The sequence below is a fragment of the Hypoxylon trugodes genome, assembly GCF_022578975.1.
Source record: "Hypoxylon trugodes strain CBS 135444 unplaced genomic scaffold F4822scaffold_7, whole genome shotgun sequence".
NCBI classification, from domain to species: domain Eukaryota; kingdom Fungi; phylum Ascomycota; class Sordariomycetes; order Xylariales; family Hypoxylaceae; genus Hypoxylon; species Hypoxylon trugodes.
In genome coordinates, this window is record NW_026250022.1 from 862,936 (window position 1) to 880,308 (window position 17,373).

A 17,373-nucleotide genomic window follows, 5' to 3' on the forward strand; every position below is an offset into this window, starting at 1 on the left:
GAGCCAGTGATTGATCCTCCTAACTTTACCGTACAACTAATACGGCTTTGCACTGTGCTTCACAGAGACATAATATTATATCACTAATATATCTCGCGAGTATTAGTAGTAGGCAGTCAACCTAATGTCTTTCTGCGCGCTTACGTTGACTAATAAGTAATGTCCTACTAGACGGATTGACAATTACCCAGGTACTCGGAGCAGCGTTACCGGTATCAATTATATCGATACAGCCGGTCAGTTAATTCTGTTCCTCGCAGGCCTAGGCGTACTAGAAAGGGTATCATTGTTAGCTCTTCCCAGCGCCTATAGCAAGCAAAGATATGAGATCGTTCCATTGGAATGCGGCAGATTTCGAAATGGTAATAATCAATTCATGTGCCGCTTGAGCAGACCTACTTGGATTAGAACACTGTGGGAGGAGAGATGATCTAGTTAATGATAACTGCATGGGCACGATTGCTTTAAAGTCAGGTTAGAGCTATTGTATGGTATAGTTCATATATTACCCCTTATCACGCGCCATTCCATCTGAAACGGGTCATGGAGGACGCAGATCTCATTATCGTCCTTAGCATTTCCCTAACGATCTATATCTTTACGGTATGTACCGTAGCTCTCAGTTTATCGTCCTCTTGCGGTGGCCTAAGATCCGTTTCAGAACCCACCTGAAGGCAAACACTAATACAATCTCAACCACCCAACCAAAAGCATCCCTTCCCCAGATCGACTAAATCAAGCTGAGCCCTTCAGCACCTTCAAAGCCTTCTCGAAATTTTTCTTGTCGTTGCCTAACCTCTCTCTCTGCGCCTTGACCGGGGCATCTTCGGCAGCAATCATTTCGAGTTGGTCCTCGTTAAGATTTAGTACCATTTGCGTGCTGAAGATTTTGAGTGGGCTGTGTTCTCCTTGCAGGAGGAAATAATTGACGGCCTGTTGACAAACGACGTCGACGAAACGTTTACGAGAGACTTTGTAGTAGCTCTTAAGCACGCTGTTTTAATACGGGTTAGTGATGATATATTGGGGCTTGATGCATTAGGCGTATGCTGAGACACCTGATTGGAATTCCCAATTCGTAGCAGAAGCCAAAAAGGAGGGGAGGGATTGTCAACAGTACTTACTCATGCATGTACTCTCGAACGTGGTCCGAATTCGCCATGTTAAACGAAAGATTGTTGAGCTTAGCCCGGCTCAAGAAAATACCCGACTCCTGCTTCAAGACGTTACCCTCACCATCCGTTGAGGCCAATTCCCTCTCTTCCCCAAGTTTTGTCATGGTTTCTACCAAGCGGCTACTCTGAGACTTCTGGAGATTGTCGCTGAAGTAGTGGTTCAGTGTAAGCGGGATACCTTCACGTTCGATGTCGAGCAATAGCCGTACGTGGTCCATAGCCTTGCGATATGAGGCCTGAAGCTCTTCGAGCAGGTACCCATTCCAGAGCTCATCGCGTACGCGAGTGTCAGGGCAAATTTCAACTACGATCTCGGAAATGAAATGGTGGATTGCGAGAATTACGTCCTTCATATAAGACAAGGTTATAGGCTCCCATTTCTTTGACTGCTCCTTGAACATGGTCGACAGGAGAGCTCCGCCAAACTAAACCAGCAAAAGTTAGTCAATAGGAGCCTCACAGAGACAATAAGTTGCGACGTACCGTTCCGAGCTCCTGACCACGACTAGCTCTGTAGACCTTCTCGATGTACTCCATGATGCCTTCTTTACGAGACTCCGGTGCTGTTATCTCTGGGATGTCAAAAAGTCCTTCCAACTCATCATCATTATCAGAATCGAATTCGGATATGTTCAGGTCCTCTGGCTCTGCCGCGACATCCCTATCTTCAGTGTCACCCTCCAGGTTAGATAGAAAAGGCCTAGTGTGGCCACACTTGAACATGTCATTCGAGTACTTCTCGTTGGCCTCAACGACGCGGGTGATGAGTCTGAGGTCGTGTCGCTCGTCGAATATCCTATTTCCGGTGTAGTAGGCATTGAGCGCATCTCGAGCGATTGTCTGGAAGGCTTCGCTGATCTTGTTGAGATAAGCCCTCTGCGTGTGCTCGTTGTTTCTCGCTGCGCCCATCCCATCGAGCCTGTTTCTCAGCCACACAACTTCCTTCGCAACCTCCGCCTTCAGTTTAGGGAATTCCCTTTTAATTAGATCTACAAGGAGATCACGAACGCGTTTACTAAGATTGTCTATGCCAGCCCTGCCGGTACTCTTGAGAATAGACCAGGGGGCCTGCGCGAAGAATCTGCGCTCCGCTTCTTTTCCCTGCTCTAGGGTCATGTCTCCGTCGTCCGGTCCGCGGTTCTTCACAATGTAGTAACCTAGATCTAAGTCGCTTCTCGTACCGGTGACATGATCGATGGCAATCTGTTGCGTTGTACGCTCGATAGCTAAGTCAGGCTTCGTGAGAACCGCCATTGTTCTCTGCATTGAGGCATCTGCCTCTTTCGCGAGATTCAAAATCTCTTGTGTAGCGGGATCGACGTTACTGGGCATGATTGCCAGAATTCTACAGAGAGGATTTACGTCAGACTGCATATCTGTCGTTATACCAGCTTTCACTTACATGGTTCTGGTGTCCTTCACTGTGACTTCATGTTAGCCAACCATAACATATCAAAACTATGTAAGGAGCGAGGGGAACGTACTGTATTTCTTCACCATGGCTCTGACGAGCTCAATGTCAGCGTCTGTCGTAACACCTGGAGGGTTCAATGTTAATAAACTATTCCTAGCTGCCATATAGATTTATAGTTGGATCCTACCCTCTGTCTTCTTTCGAAAGATGCCTGGCACATCGATAACAGTGAAGTGTTGCTCCTAGAGTATACAGTCAGCGACTCATATCCTGTCGTGCACTTTGGATTATAAAAAGGACCTACATTCGGGCCAAGCTTTTCAATCTTGAGAATATGTTCGCTGAAGGTGGGAAGTGTCGACAACTCGGGTGACTTAGACTTAGCTGAGGTTCTAATTCCCATCGCCTCGTTCGCCTGTTGAAATTTGTTAGCGGAGGGACTCGCACATGCAATGTCGATCTTTCGAGGCAACTAACCTCCTTGAACACCTGGGCGAGGCTTTCCGGTGCCATCTCTTTCAGGGTGCGGTGGAACTTCCTAACACGTTCCTGCTCGATAGGCGCCGCGTCTGGATAGGGAATGATAGAAACGTCGATGGATTCTTCATTTTCGCGACGACATGTAATCTGGGTTGCGTAACGCGTGCAAAGCTCGGCATCGCGAGGGAAGGCGAAACCTGTCAGACCTTCGAGTACTGAACTCTTACCAGAAGACTGGTCTCCGACGACAACGAGCTGGTATCCGTCAGCGATCCACAACAAGAGGAAAACATGGGAATATAAATTACATACCTGAGGTAAGGCAACCTTGGTGCCAATGAGCTCACGTAATTTGTCAACTTTGGTCAAGATTGAAAGATTACCAGAGTTTGAATGTTCCGTAGATGCGGAACTGCGCGCTAAGCTACCCATCTTGCCGATTTTTGTCATCAAGTTAATAGGGTAGGGTAAAGTATTTTATGGTGTTGATGGTTGCTGGATTTTTAAAGAGAAGGGTTGAAGTGGTAGGCAGAAGGTGCGCGGCTGGTGAATGAACGTCTAAACAAATAGAATAAACGAATGGAATCTTATGGATTATTTAAATACCTAACAGGTATGTATTGAGCAAACCAATACTTAAAATACGCGGGTCTCTAAACGCGGTTACCTAGGATTGGCCATCGTAATGCGTGCTGTTAACCTGCAAACGCAGTGGTTCGGCCACCTTGACATCGACAACCTAATGGCGGGTAGTTGCCGTACTAACACGGGACAGGCCCGGTTAACCGCCGCACTGCAGGCCTGAAAGTCCTTGTCTCATTGCATAGCCTGTCTTTTGCGATGTGATAGGCAAGGCATTTTCTTGAATGAGGCCTATCTCGCCTAGAGATCCAGAGGACTCCGATGAACATCGTGGAAATACATCGAGGCTCTGCCAATGTATGCATGAATTTGCGACCGGACTCACGACCAGGAGGTGTTCGTTGCCGCCGGACAGGTGCCAAGCCACGTACCAAACAGAACCAACGGAAAGTGACATGTCATTATATGAAATCCTTCTAGTTTTTCAACTTCGGCATTTTTATTTGGGTATGTAAGCTCTAGGTATGGAAATGCAAGTTGCTTTTTACGGCTGAGAACCTTAGGTGTTTCAGACCCCCTCGGCCCCTCCTACCTCACTGTGAGGATCGTAGATGCCACTGCATAACTTAGTTGTTCCTTCTGTTGAATATTAACTTCGTATGAAGGTAACAGTTTCATTAATGGAATTAGATTACAATTCGCTTGAATATACAGAGCATTAGGCAGCATAATTTATTATGAAAACAATGTAGGCTGGACGCACGGCAAGAACAATACAAGATCAAGTGCTTTGATCCACGTCGCGGTGTATTTTAACTCCGGGGCTGGCTTGTGTCACTCTCGGATATTGCACTTGAGGGGCCACGTGATACAAGACACAAAACGAATTCGCAATTGCGAATGAATGGCATAAGTGGCTTCGGTCGAACAGGCAGCACTCGAGATGGCGTACTTAAATGGCGGCGGGGATGCTGTAGCTTGGAGAAGGAAAAATGCCACCCTTTTCTAATAGGCCGCTTCACGATAGATAAACTTATAACAAAGACTGGTTTTAGATGCTTAAGTTGAACCATCATATGCACACATGATGTATCATTATCCGTTGATTCGAGAGCTTAGATACCTAGCTAGTTAGTTCCAATTCCTCGATGACCAAAACCGTGAGCTCCTCCATATCCGTACAATATACCTAGGTACATTTTATCCGTACCTATATTCCGACTTTAGAGCGAAAATGGTTTATCCACCCACGCATTGAGAAAAATTAGAGACCCTTTTCTCGTGGTCCAGTAACCCTCTCGAAAGTATCCAGCTCCATAGTCAAGGTATGTCTACCCTGAGTCTTACTCCGGAGCTGGGTATCGTAATGAAGCATCTCCACGAACGGCACGCGAGCTACAATCTCGAGCATCCGTAGACGACCCTTCCGCGTCTCGTGAAGTGTTGTCGTCTGGAACTCGTAAGGGTCGGGCGGAGCGTAGATTTCGGCGATGTCGACGCCTCCGCTATCTTGGGCTTCGTTCTCCTGCGTGTCCTTTATTTCAAGGACGTGGCCCCCGCGGGCGGCGTGCAAGTCATGTCGAACTTCACCTGCCGATGCTTCGGGACAGACAATAGTTACTCTCATGACGGGCTCGAGAATACCGATTATTCCTTGCTGGTGAGCACCTTTGAGAGCGGCTCTTGCCGCTTTATTTGCAGCGCCGATTAAATGTGCGCTAGAGGCTGGGCCGAAAAAGTCGCTTGTAGTATCATAAGTAATAGTGACAAGACACTGGTTTAGCGGGGAATTACGACGAGGACCTCTCGCGAGTGCTGATATAACGCCGTTCGTAAGGTGTCGTCTCGTACCTTCTATATCAATTGCGTCGCCCCCTCCTTGAAACACAACTCGAATGATATTTCCGTCCCGCTCGAGGTAGGATCCTGATAAAGTATCGCGATTATAATCTTTAAGGGGTTCGATAACCACGGAACAAGCCGCTTTCCCGCCTTTGCCTGCTACCACCCCATCAAAAACTGCACGATGGGGGTCTGTCGCTGTAGTCAAGCATTCCTTGTAGTCAACTGATATTGCACCCCAATATGCTTCGGCCTTGTAATGGTTTTCAAGGCGATCGCGGGCGACTTCTAAATGGAGTGTACCCATACCGGATAATGTATATTGCTCTGTTTTCGCGTCTTGAGACCACCGTAAACTAGGATCCTCCCTACATAGGTTCTCCAGCGATGCTTCAAGAAGTTTTGCACCAGTTGGAGAGTACGCATCCAGAACAATAAAGGCTACAGCAGGTGGTATTTCTGGTGGTCTTGCTTGTATAGTCGCAAGTTCTGATTGTGGTGCCTTGTTGGAGCCAAAAGTTAGCAAAGTGTCCCCAGTCCTTGCACCCTTAAGGCCTGTCATTGCCCCTATTTGTCCTGGAGATAGATGTGGTATCTCAATGGTTTGGGCAGCCGATATTTGCATCATGTTAAGAGGCCTTTCGAAATCTTGTGAATTGGCGTTCCACATGGGAGTATTTTTCTTGAGGAGCCCATAATAAACCCGGACGAACGCGAGCATCCCTCGACGGGGGTCATTGACTACCTTGAAGACGGAAGCCAACGACTCAATTTTTGATTTTTTAGTTGCTGGTGCTTCGAGGACCTTGCTAAGAGGCTGTCGCTCTTTTCCAACTCTAACTTCGAGTTCGGGACGATCTGCGGGGCTAGGCAAATAATCCTTGACTGCGTCAAGTAAAGCAGCAACACCAATATCTCTCAAGCTAGACCCAGCGAACACAGGTATTAACGATCCATCGCCCTCATTAATGACGCGGCGAATGCTTTTTTTTAAAACCTCGTCGGGGAGATCTTTCCCATGCGCCGTCCACAATTCCAAAAGCTCATCGTCTTTTTCGCAGAGAAGCTCGATCGACTTTTCTCGTGCACGCTCAATCTCCTCTTTGATGGTTCCCTCGGGTATCTTTTTCAAGAGTTCCTCGGGAGCATCTTTCGTTCCTACCCAACTCACAACAGAGCGACTGACAACATCGACTACGCCCTTTATTGTTTCCCCACTCCACCAAGGTATTTGGCAAACTAAAGGCATTCCGTTTAATTTCAAGCCAATATCCTGTACGGACTTTTTGAAGGAAGCGCCATCGCGATCAAGTTTGTTAACAAAAATGATTCGTGGTACTTTAAATTCCTGAGCAGAAGCCCAAACTCTCTCAGTATGGGCCTCGACACCTTCGACGCCATCAATCACACAGACAGCTCCATCGAGCACGGGCATGCAACGCTCAACTTCAAATCTGAAGTCTACATGACCAGGTGTATCAATCAAATTAATGATATGTTGTTGAGCACCGGATTGTAAACGTTCCTTTAAGGGCCAATGAAAGGTAATTGCAGCCGATTGGATTGTAATTCCCCTTTGCCTCTCCATAGGCAAGAAATCGGTAACAGTATCTCCATGATCAACGTCTACGAGCGCATCAGTCTATTCGTCTATTTCTCTCTTCGCTGCGTAGAAAGGGCATAATAACTCACTTCCTGCATGCTTCAATGCACCGCAGTTATAGAGCATCTGCTCCGTAGTAGTTGTTTTCCCCTGAACATATGTAAGTATAGTGATCTATAAAACCACGACTGCATTTTTAGTGTAAGAAACGTACTGCATCGACATGGGCAATAATACCTATGTTCCGGACATATTTAATCCCAGCATCTTGACTGGTAGGAGCATGGCTCGAAATCCGCCTAGTACTAAGCGGTGTGGTCCCACAACATCTCAGATATAAGGATGGAGATGGGAATCTGACCAACCGAGGATACCTCAGGGGAGCTCGACACGTGAGTGAAAATAAGCTCATACCCGCGGACTACGAACGAGTATAGCTAGAACAAAAGAATGACCGTTTCATTACTAATCTCCCCTCAACTAAGTCTAAAGTCGGAATTTTTAGTTGTTCAAGTTTAGCTTGAGTAATTGACTTTTCGGTTGGAGAATTTAAAAGCTTTTGCAATAGTCTCGCGCTGTGTAACCTGAAGATAGACCCCTCCATGTGAATATGCACAGGCCACCAACATGCATAAAAGCAGATTTATGTACTTTGTACACGGCATAAGCTGGAGGATAGTGCACGGACCAACCATGTACTTGTAGGTAACCGAATAATTGTAACTGCAGGATTCAATTGTTCCCCACTGATGATGATGCTGAATTTCAGTGCAGCTTGCGAAGGTTGCCTATCAATCTCCGACCTCACCTTCCTTAGTTGATTGCTGGTTCTCAACTAACTCTTTAGCATTCCTCTAAAATTGTTAGGGATCGCAATCGTTCCCTAAATTTCCAACGTTTACAACCGAGCATTGGTTACTAGCGGGTGTGCTTTCATGGAACGCAACAACCCCTAATGGTCTATCCCCATCCTACCGCTCAACCACCAACACTTACCCAAACACAAACATATTCCCCGGACAACCAACTACCACATCTGAAACACAATGGACTACCGCTCCTCAATAGCCGACGACGAGCACCCAGCGGGCGCTTCGCCCTGGGGCTCCTCGCCATCAGCCTCGCCGCGCCGCAACGAATCCACCTTCAGCAGCGCTCCAGGCAACGACCAAGCACCCACATCGTACCAATACAGCGTGCAAGACCCAAGCAACGGTTTCGCGAACGAGGATCCAGGCGTCAATGCCTTCCGCCGGCCCGGCACAGCCAGCAGCACGGCCTCGACATCCGCCTACGATCCATCGGAGCAATCCGTCGCTCCCTCGCAGGAACAATCCGACGCCGGCGCCGAGCCGCAGCAACCGGGTACGCCGACACGACAAGGGAGACCCGCGGGCGAGGGACCGTCGCCGGGGCAAGAACAGCAGCAGCCGCAGCGACTGAGGGGTCCTCAGTATAAATTGCAGGCAAAGATCACGGGGCTAGAGCGGACGGGTCGTAAAGATCCTATATTGAGATTTGATGTACACGTGAGTTATGATCCTGTCTCTAAACAACACATGCGCTATGTGGTTTTCATTGTGATTGCTAAAGAATATGTCTAGACAAATATACCCAAATTCCGAACTACCCAGTTCCGCGACGTTCGCCGTTTACATTCCGAGTTCGTCAAGCTAGCCGAACACCTGATATCCGCCAACCCCGAAGCCTTGGTTCCCGCTGTACCGTCTTCAGTAACATCCGCTGGTGCTGGAACCGATGAGGACGAGACGAGAGTCAAAGCGCTTTTGCAGAGATGGTTTAACTACGTTTGCAGCAATGAGGTTCTCATGAGAGACGACGAAATGGTTCTATTCGTTGAGAGCGACTTTGGATATAGTCCTATGGTTAAGAAGAAGCAACCGGCTACGGGTGTACGAAGGAAGTTGTTGAAGCAATTCGCACCGCCGCCTGACGATACACCCGAGCTGGCAGACGCACGACCTATAGTGAAACTATTTTACCTAGGTTCAATGGACGCAGGGCACAAAGTCGACCGGCTCGTCAAGTCACGCAGAGGTATATTGCCTCTAATCTACTCTTACAAAGATTACCAATAGCTAACAAAGCAAATAGGTTTGGGATTAGCAGAGTCCGATTTCGGGGTCAAACTAGGCGCAATGAACATTCAAGAGCCGCATCAAGGCCTAGCAAGCGCATACCGGAAGCTCGGCAAGGTTGTACAAACCGTGGGTGATTATCATGCAGCTCAGGCTACAGCCGAGGCGACGACTCTTGGCGATCCGTTCCAATATCACTCGCAGGATGCATTCATTGTCAAGGAAACTCTAACGAATCGGCAACTTCTGATCCGCGAGTTCTTACAAGCTCAAGAGAGTACACGGACCAAGCTCAACGCGGCGGATAGACTACGAGCAAATTCTACCGTACGACGCGAAAAGGTCGACGAGGCGATCGCTGCTCTAGATGAAGCGCGAAACTCCGAGTTGGAATTGATGCAGAAGACCTCCAGAGTAACACAAAACTTGGTACAGGAGCGTCGCAAATGGTTCGCACGAACTGCCGCGGATCTACGTCTAAGCATCCGAGAGTTCGTCACTCGCGAGATAGAAGCTGAGCGACGTACCCTCGCATTGCTGGAGAGTGTTCGGCCCGATATTAGAGCCATTGATGCCTCCGGCGGTCTAAGCAGATTAGGACGTGAAGCTCATCCGGCAACCAGGCGCGCAAGCCTAGCAGCAAGCCAGGGACCCAAGGGCGACGCCTGGAGCGGCGTCCCGCGGCGCACGGACAGGAGCATGTCAGGTAGTTTCATGTCTAACGTTGCCGAGGACGAGGAAAGTGAGAATGCGCAGCGCCCGGGATCCAGATCGCTCAGCGGCATTGGGATCAGTACGGGATTGCCCGGTCTTACCGAGGAAGATGACGAGGACCGCGTGGATGCTAGAAACGCTGCGAGTCGATTGGCGACGAGCACGTTTTGAAAAAAGAAAAAGGTGGACGGTGGGCGGTTGAACCAACCTATTGGGGGAATGGGTCTAATAAGAGCCTGAATTCCTCACCGCAACGAAAGGAAGCAAGCTTGTCGTATACCTAGCATTGTTGTTGTACGTACGTGGGTCATTTTCTTCTTCCACAAACCTTGATCCCAGTTCCCGGTATTTTTGTCGGCGTCAATTCAAAGCATAGCTTGTTCTGTTTCTTCCCGATGCTCCCTTGCCCGTTGATACCTCGGCCGTGATTTTTTTGGTGATTCTCCTAGATCAGAACACGTAGGAAGGTAGCTATGCAGCGAAGGGATGCAAAACCTTGCGAACTACATATGTAGCTAGCTTGCTTTTGCTGTGGTATCCCCGAAAACGGGATTATCCTCTGAACACGACTGCATGTAAATCTTGCTCGGCTACATACGTATATGTACTGTTGTCAATACAACGGTAGTTATACCTACGTAGCGCCCAGTCGCACTACTGTAGTGTAGCAATGCAAGATATGGGCGTACAGTAGCCTACTACGACTACCACTGCTCCTTAGGGTCCTACTACACCCTACCTAGATACGCATGCATGTGTCTATGCATGAAGGTAGGTTCATCAAACCTCGTCAGAGCCCGTTCGATGCTAGGCGCCGTTGTTTCCTCTATAGTGGTTGCGCATCTCGCATTTTGGGGTGGTAGCAGATAATTTGAACTGTTATGGTGGCAAATGTTCCCCCAAGGCTTCACCACCGATCACAATCGGTACATAGGTGAATGGGGTTATATATCGGCGCAGTAGACACTTCTTTTCGGTTCTCCTCCTAGTATAAAATAAATCTATGGCGTCATGAGGTAACTCCCTCAGGAAAGTAATATATGCGTGCCGTCGGATCCCCGCTACATTCGATAGCTTAGATCGTCATTCGCTGCTTTGATAACCATGCCGCTCCGACCCGTGTAGGCCGAACATACATACATGGCACATAATGCCATGCAGGTTGACCCTTGAATCCCAGAGAATTCTGCTAGATGCGTTAGACTCTATGATTGACAACCATAGATACCCATTAAACTTGGCTTGTTTCGTCTCCCAACTTGAAGTGGACGAAGTTGCATGGAACTAGTATCGAGGGTAATAATGAAGCTTGGTCGATCATGATCTTTGGACCTACCGGCTGTCCTGGCGAGACGTCCGTGGGGTAATTTTGACTTGGGGGTAGTTCGTCGACTATCAAAAAAAAAAGGATGGAAGCGCAACAGTAACAATTTAAAAGTTCCGAAGCATGTTACTGGATAGACGCCATACCAAGTGGCGATGATAAATATGCGTAAGGATATACAGCTATGTATATCGATATCCAACAAGGTGCATTGGCGCTTTACATGCCTGCATATGTCCACCTTCGTGCAGGTTAGGGATCTTTAGGTGCAGAGTACGAAGTCGTATGCAGCGTGTGATCGGGTAGTTGATGCGTACATATACCGATGCATGTCCAGGCCACTCGGTAGTGTTGAATATGTCGCTTGTCTTATCTTTGCTTCACCATACCAAGATTCCCTAGGAATCTTGAAATCGTGGCGCTTTGGCACCGTCCTTGTAGAATTGCGATTCAGGCATTGCCATGCAGTCGAAAATGCGATCCATCCACTTTACAAACGGGTTTAGCCGGAAGCGACCCAGTTTGACATATGTCGACCGCAGCACAGGGTGAACGTGGAATTGCAGCTTACCAAGTGTCATAGCGAGCACCTACACCACTCATGTAATACAACACGAGTATGGTGTGAAGTCAGAGGGAGGATAACAAATAATAGGTAGGTTAAAAATAACCCCGCATGTGTCAGGATTAGCAATGAGACCAACGAACTGTAGGTATAGTGGCTCATAGTAACCCGTCAATACTAGGCGACTACCTGCCTACCTGGTAGTCAGAGGCTTCGACCTCGGTAGTTCAACATCATCGTAACTCGGGATTCGAAGAGGCCAGAGCCGGGGAGCTATGTAGTGCTAACCCGGTCTGGTGGGTAGCATGTTAATCTGTGTAGGCAGGTGTATATATAAGTCTCTCTAAGAGCGTATTTTTCTGGCCGAGAGATTTCCGGGGTTATCAATCCCAACCGTTTCATTATCAATAGTTGGCTAGAAAAGCTCCGGAGCTAGATACCTCCTAGCTTACCATTTTTGGAAGAACTGGGGTGATAATTTTCATCGTGAAAGAGCTAATTTGGGTGACAAGTTGATGACCTATCATAAATATCTGCGAGATCGGTTCAACGAGGTAGTATGTGCGCGCGTTCCACAGCATTTCCATTACTGGAGAATGGCGTATGGGAGGTGTCATGCCTGTGGATTTAAGTCTGTCGGAGTTACAACTTGATGTCGTCAAGCTTGTCTAAGTCGATCGCCGAAATTGCTCCCGAGAGCCCCGTTGCGTTGCATGTGTGAAGCTTCATAGTCGTTTTTGAGGATCCATTTACGGAGTAATATGACGGATTATAAGGCGCCTAGCTTATTCGGAAAGCAGGGTAAACAGAAGTGATAAAAGACGGTGAGTTTCCAGGCCTAGACCAATCTCAGAACATGCTTTACCCACAAACACACACACACGCTGTGTGTCAGGGAGCTTAAGGGTTCCCAAGTAGGTACCTAGGTAGGTACCTGTGATCTCCAATTTCTCCAATTCCTCACCAGCGGGGCGGAACCTTCAATTGGGGCATAGGGGACATTTCAAGGTACCTACCTACATGGTACCCATCTGCAGAAGATTGGCGAAATACGATAAGGGTACCGGCTGCATACGACTGTACGTGGTAAAGGGAGAAACATTCCGGCTTCCGTAGTGATTGTCGACAGTGCTCAATTGGCCACGTTCCGAGACACGGCAACGTTCCGTCAATGGATATGGGGATCTACGTTGACCGATTCGCGGTGACACGACATCGTCTTAATAGTTGATCATTGCTTGAATATAGGAAGAGCGGCTGCAGCTCCGAGCCAGTTTTAAACTCGATGTAATATGGCGTTTGCTCGCCAGAGCTGACTTCCAAGGTTCCCCCCAACGGGGTGTGAAAGCACCGCAGGAAGAACGCCGGAGTTAATGAAGTCCTTTGGCGTGTTTTGATTCTGTTAGACAAGGCATGTGAAATATGATGTAGGGGAACCTGTCGTACGACGGTATTGCAATGCGTGGCTAAGAAGCCGTGCCGGGAAACAAGTTGATGATACTCAGGCGTACGGCATTTTCTTGTAAATTCCGATAGGTAGAACATGGATATCGGTCAATCTGGATGAGAGCATTGAGCGAGGCCAAACTATGATTGCGCAATAGCCAAAGCCCAGCTATATCGTTATTGACAGGCCTGTCGATAGTCCATCCTGGAAACGCATCAAGCACCTAAATATGTATAAGGTAAGTTTTGCCCTGTCCTTGTTAAAATATCGACGATCTGTTACGTAGTACTAGACTATTAGACAGGGAAGGCCCGTTCGTCGTGCTCGTTCGTTGCCGTCCCTGTCGCCATGTGCAAGAGTCTCGCCACAGACCAGGGGTATCGGCAAAATTGATCCCTGAAGAGACAGTGCATAGACGAGCTCGGGGCAAGACGGCGTTCTTCTAGGCTAATAGTTCGTAACAGTGCTAACGCGATATGCCTAGGCTTATAAAGGTCGATCTTTTAAGTTGAACGGATAATGCAAGTGTTATTAAGGGCGGTCATGATGTTGTTGGAAAGAAGTTTGTTCTTGGGTTGTAGTGGAGGACGAGTTGGGAACGGACGAGAAATCCAGGGTTGGTAATAACCTTCTAAACACGTTCCACAGTCGTACCTACCTGGTATTTTTGCTTTTTATGGATGCCCATACTGCTATTCAATGGGCAGTTTTTAAGTTTTGTGACCCCTGTTTTTGGGACGACGTTCCTTCCCAGCTTCATCTATGGATGTCATTATAAAATTATGTACTTCGGTACGAACCGTCGTCGTACACTACATCCAGATATTACAAGTGACTCTTCCCCGATATCACCCACATGTAGCACTTATAGTAGGTGGGGGTACGTGGTGGATGGGTACCTCAGCTTGCCCCGGTACACAATACACAAGCATGCCTCTCAAAAAGATTCGAGAAGGTCCCAATCGGGCAATCCATGCTCCGCTTTTGAATTCCATTTGCTTCTCGTTTCTCTCGAAACTCTCTCTTCTTACTCACACACTGATACTCTGACATTCTGACATGCTGCGAAACGAATCTCTTTCCGGCTGACTGCATGAGTCGAGAAGCCGTCCCGTATGCTTGGGAACCAAATAATCCTTGTACTGAATCAACTTAATATCAAAGAATCTCAGGGTCTTCCCCCAACTTTCTAATCTAATAATCTTCTCATGGGCTTTTTTTTTTTTTTTTTAATATCAGGATGACGGCGAAATACCTCCCGTCGCTTTCGGCCAGCCCCATCAGCTACTAGTCTAGCCTCCTGGCGTACTGTTAGTGGAGCTATAGTCAATCCCGCTAAGCCCTATTTGAGTCTCGTCCAGGAAATCTTCTGTCTCTGATCCGAAGTCTTTACTGCTTCGATTTCAACCTAATGCCGTGCCTAGCAGGCGCTTCCGGATGCGCCGCAGTTTGAGCCGCCTTTTATCACCTAGGTGCTAGAGCAAGCGACTGGCCGACGGCATATGTAGCGATATCAATGCCACCTATCATCATCTAACACGGACAATTTGCAGAATATTCCAGTTCTCCACAGAGCCATCATGGCACCATCATGATAACAGGATCTGTTCAATTGCTACTTCGTACAGTTCGAGAAGCATTAGGAGGAATATTATATTAGGATATAGGGAAGTATATCATATCCCCGGACCGTATAGTGCCCTTCTATATGTACGTCACGCCAGGTTCCGACTCGCCAGCCTTGTCTGGAAGTACCGCTGGGACTAGATGTATCGGTACAGGACTGCAAGGACCAATGTCCACAACTACACTACACACACCCATCCACCGTCAAGGCGCCATCAGGGGTCTCGTTACCGAACTTGATATGGTCGCATCATGGCTAGCCTCTTGCATATGATTTCCCGAGATTATGAAGTACCTCTTACATTCTCAAGATAACTTGTTGACCTTTGACTGGGTCTGGAAAAATCCACAGAATTCTCTCTGCAAGTCCGTGTGGACCCTTGTTTCTGCTCCGATCTCAGGATCTACCTTGACGATGATTAACTTCGATTTACACAAGTAGCTCATGATGGCGTTTCCCCCATACCCCAAATACATAAGGAAGTGGGGGGTCCACGAATTCCGGTCACTATACTCCTTCATGCTTACATCTTTGGTCACGACCTCTTACCTCCAGTGCTCCTTTTTCCTTGGTCGGAAGAATCGAGGAAAGTAAGCTTGGCTTGATTCGTCCCCTTTGATTTTTTTTGATATCATCTCACGAGTCACCCGGCTTTTACGTTAGAGTCCAAAGCTCCCCTGGCTAGTTACCCCCAAACTTCACTCCTCTCCTCCACGCTTCAACTCCATATTTTACAGGCCTAAACTAGAGGACCCCTATTAGCTCCAACTTCAGTTTATATCCCACTTCATCCCGCACTACTAGCATTCACTTAGCAATGGCGCCCTCCGCAATGGCTGATATCGAGCCAATGCAGCTACCCGTTTATTCAAAACAGTCGAACAAGGTCAATGCCTCCGTCTTGCATGGCCCCCGAGATCTTCGATTGGTGAGTTATATCATCTGTCGTCATAGTTACGTGAATGAATTTGCTAACTCAATTTGAATAGGAAGTTAGGAATATCGAAGAGCCTGGCCTTGGTGAGCTGCAAATTGCTATCAAATCCACAGGAATCTGTGGTTCAGATGTCTCTTACTACAAAAAATTTGCCAATGGGGACTTGTGTGCTTGTGCTCCGTTGTCCCTCGGCCACGAATCGTCCGGCACTGTCGTGGCTGTTGGACCTCAAGTTAGTGGGTTTAGGATCGGGGATCGCGTCGCCCTAGAAGTTGGTGTGCCTTGCGGTCAATGTGGCATCTGCAGAAAAGGCAGGTATAATTTGTGCAAGAAAATGCGATTTAGGAGTAGTGCCAAGAGCGTTCCTCACTTCCAAGGAACTCTTCAGGAGAGGATAAATCACCCCGCAATCTGGTGTCACAAGTATGTATCAAAATTGCTTAAAGATTTTTCGTACTTATTGCTGACGTTTTCTATCTTAGGCTTCCCGAACATGTTTCTTTCGATGCTGCCGCGCTACTTGAACCGCTTTCTGTCGCCATCCATGCTGTAAATCGCGCCAACCCGGCCCCGGGTTCTACCGCCTTAGTAATGGGAGCCGGTACAGTTGGGCTTTTGACTGCTGCGATGGCGCGCCAATCCGGATGCACATCAGTCACTATCACCGATGTAGATGCAGGTCGGGTCAACTATGCGGTGAAAAAGGGCTTTGCCACTCATGGCTTTGTTGTGCCTCGCCCATTGCATACGTCGTCTAGCAACTCGTCAATTTTCACGAACTCTGGAAGTTCTACCCCTTTGGAACCTGGCGCGATGACACCAGCAAGCATATATTCTAATTCCATCCACGATCAACTTGAAGGTGCCAAAGCTCTTGCGGCCGAGATCCTCTCCCTGACGAAACCACCGCTAAGTCTGCAGGGTGACGACGAAGATGATGGTGTTGATGTGGCATTTGAATGTACCGGCAAGGAGTCTTGTATGCATACAAGTCTTTACGCTACTCGCCCAGGCGGCAAGCTCATCATGGTTGGTATGGGCACGCCAATCCAAACCCTTCCCATGTCCGCTGCACACTTAAGAGAGGTGGATATCTTGGGAATTTTCCGATATGCAAATACGTACGGGACTGGCATCAGAATACTTGCTGCTCAGGGGTGCGGTGGAGCCGGTTTCACTCTACCGAGTCTTGACGACATGGTAACCCATCGGTTTAAAGGTCTCGGCGCTGCAAAACATGCCTTTGAACTCGCCGGTAAAACTGTGGATGATGACGGCAATCTTGTGTTGAAAGTTGTCATCGAGGCTTAATATTGCACTACTTTCTCGACTACCAAACTATACACACCAGCATCGGGATCTTAGGCATCTTTCCCCATTCTCTTACCTCTCGCAATATAATGATTTCACCAGCGGCATAGAACATTGACGAAGCAAAAAAAGTCGTTTAGATACCTGGGCGGTATTGTACTGATGGTTTGGGAAGCAAAACTCTTGCGATCAGCTTTAAAAAGCTTGGTAATGAAAAGTGCTACGGCAAATCGGAACTGAGAAGCATACCTAA

General features: G+C 47.9%; 4 protein-coding genes across 4 annotated transcripts; 2 read left to right on the forward strand and 2 right to left on the reverse strand.

The window, feature by feature from the left end:
* Nucleotides 1-735: 735 nt before the first annotated feature.
* On the reverse strand, nt 736-3,501 carry F4822DRAFT_431184 (P-loop containing nucleoside triphosphate hydrolase protein; the record flags this gene model as incomplete). The annotated part of the gene is made up of 9 exons (XM_051461437.1): nt 736-994; nt 1,125-1,600; nt 1,659-2,520; nt 2,578-2,596; nt 2,660-2,713; nt 2,777-2,831; nt 2,894-3,004; nt 3,067-3,324; nt 3,382-3,501. The coding sequence occupies 9 exons, from the start codon at nt 3,499-3,501 to the stop codon at nt 736-738; spliced, it is 2,214 nt and encodes a 737-aa protein (XP_051312087.1).
* A 1,414-nt stretch (nt 3,502-4,915) lies between these two features.
* F4822DRAFT_437903 (P-loop containing nucleoside triphosphate hydrolase protein) lies at nt 4,916-7,559 on the reverse strand (the record flags this gene model as incomplete). Its single annotated transcript, XM_051462460.1, has 4 exons — nt 4,916-7,119; nt 7,186-7,246; nt 7,311-7,363; nt 7,526-7,559. 4 exons carry the CDS (start codon nt 7,557-7,559, stop codon nt 4,916-4,918), a joined length of 2,352 nt encoding a protein of 783 aa, XP_051312088.1.
* A 583-nt stretch (nt 7,560-8,142) lies between these two features.
* Nucleotides 8,143-10,080, forward strand: F4822DRAFT_431186 (vacuolar protein sorting-associated protein Vps17; the record flags this gene model as incomplete). Its single annotated transcript, XM_051461438.1, has 3 exons — nt 8,143-8,625; nt 8,701-9,154; nt 9,212-10,080. The coding sequence occupies 3 exons, from the start codon at nt 8,143-8,145 to the stop codon at nt 10,078-10,080; spliced, it is 1,806 nt and encodes a 601-aa protein (XP_051312089.1).
* A 5,461-nt stretch (nt 10,081-15,541) lies between these two features.
* F4822DRAFT_312272 (GroES-like protein) lies at nt 15,542-17,260 on the forward strand. Its single transcript, XM_051455346.1, has 3 exons — nt 15,542-15,800; nt 15,862-16,232; nt 16,292-17,260. The coding sequence occupies exons 1-3, from the start codon at nt 15,690-15,692 to the stop codon at nt 17,118-17,120; spliced, it is 1,311 nt and encodes a 436-aa protein (XP_051312090.1). The 5' UTR covers nt 15,542-15,689; the 3' UTR covers nt 17,121-17,260.
* Nucleotides 17,261-17,373: the final 113 nt, after the last annotated feature.